Consider the following 1621-nt stretch of genomic DNA (forward strand, 5'->3'; position numbering starts at 1 on the left):
GGGGGGTTGCGGGAGGGGGAGGGGGGTTATGGGTGGGGGAGGGTTAGGGGGTTGCTGGAGGGGGCGGGGTGAACAAGAGCAGAGGAGCTGGAGACTGGTTTTGAGATGGGTTGATGGGATGTTGACCACAATATTATCTCTAAATAACAAAGGCTTCCCCAGAAGCCACCCTGGGAAAGGGGGCAAAGCTCACCTCTAGAGCCTCCAGGCTCAGGAAGCTGGCGATGGCGAAGCCGTCAATGATGTCCTCCTCGCAGGACGTCGATTCCTTCCTCCTGCGGCGAGGAGGGCGGGGCCGCGATGAGCCCGGTCCGGAGCCCAGGCCTGGGCCGCTCCCGGACGCCGGACCCTCTCCCGCCTCCCTCTCGGAGCCCGAGGACGGGGAGTAAGGCCGGGCCTCCCGCGCCCCGGGGCCAGCCAACTTCCTGTCCCTGTCCCTCTGGGAGCGGGATCTGCGGCTCTGGCGGTAGCCCCCAGGCCGGCCTGGCCCCTCCATGGCCGCCCGGGTCCTTTGGGGTCTCTTTCTCTTGCTGTTATTCCCAATAAGAACGCAGGTATTGAAGGGCAAGTCACACCTTCTTCCTCCCTCCAGGCTAGAAAAGCTTTGGTCAGTGCAGGCAATAAATAAAAGTGGAACAAGGGGCTGCCTTCTTGCAGCTCAAATTCAGTAAGAACGGTCTCCCTCCTTCTTCTTCATTTAACTGAGCAAAGTCACTGGATTGAAGGGGGAAGAGAACGCAGCGGGTTCCTGCCTCTTCTCCTCCTCCTCCTGCCCCTCCTGTTTTTTATCCTTCCTTCCTTCCTCGCCCCCTGCAAAAACACACTCGTCCAGGCGCTACCAAGGTGACGTCCAGCTAAGAGCCCACCACCAAGGCTCTGAGTCAGAGACATTCATTCCATGTGTGGGTTTCGGAGGACGAAACCAAAGACACCCCGAGGTCTGCTTTCAAATCGCCTTCCAGGGAGCTCCGAAAGGGGTGGGTTTGGGGGGAAAACGAGAAACCAAGAAATGTTCCTGAGCAGGGCTCCCTTCCAAAAAAAGGATGCCCTGAGAGAGGGCGAAACGGTGGTGGGGGGGGGGGGGGGGGGGGGGGGGAGACAGAAGAAAGGAAGAACAGAGGAGGCAAGTTAAATAAGAAAACACTACACCTCTGGAACAGGTGGGATTTTGTTTCTGAAGAACTAAAAAGGTGGGTTTGCGTCCCTTCTTCCCGGTTTTGGGTCCACTGGTTTTCGGGACGCAAACCCACAGGGAGATATATAAATAAGATGGAAAACACTGACCCCTACCCACACAAATGAAAATTAACAAAACAGAAAAACTGGGAGGCAAACCCCAAATTGAATAAAAAGTGTGCCTCTGTGTATATATAAATAGAAAATGGTAAAAATCCCCCCCCCCCCAAAACGCTGAGTATTAAAACAGGAAGACTTAAAAGCCACTGCCTCTTCCTTTCTGTTTGGACCTTTTCATTCCTTTCTTTTTAAAAGGAAAGGGGAAGAGTGGAACAGTGAGAGAAAAGTCAGCCGGGGGGGGGGGGTGACACAAGGAGAAGGTCTTCGAGAGAAAGAGAGGATAATCAGACACGAGGGGGGGTGGGAGGGAGCAGGATAATCAGAC

The 1621-nt window shown here is 55.1% G+C and overlaps 1 protein-coding gene across 1 annotated transcript in view; it reads right to left on the bottom strand.

Annotated features, from left to right (window-relative positions):
- Nucleotides 1-1615, bottom strand: part of LOC122542052 (fibrosin-1-like protein) — a 30207-nt gene extending 28592 nt beyond the window's left edge. The window contains exon 1 of the mRNA XM_043679341.1: nt 194-1615. Coding sequence (XP_043535276.1) covers nt 194-496 — 303 coding nt within the window. The 5' untranslated portion in view covers nt 497-1615. The remainder of the gene's footprint in view (nt 1-193) is intronic.
- Between the last annotated feature and the right edge of the window lie 6 nt (nt 1616-1621).

The sequence above is a fragment of the Chiloscyllium plagiosum genome, chromosome 39, assembly GCF_004010195.1.
Source record: "Chiloscyllium plagiosum isolate BGI_BamShark_2017 chromosome 39, ASM401019v2, whole genome shotgun sequence".
NCBI classification, from domain to species: domain Eukaryota; kingdom Metazoa; phylum Chordata; class Chondrichthyes; order Orectolobiformes; family Hemiscylliidae; genus Chiloscyllium; species Chiloscyllium plagiosum.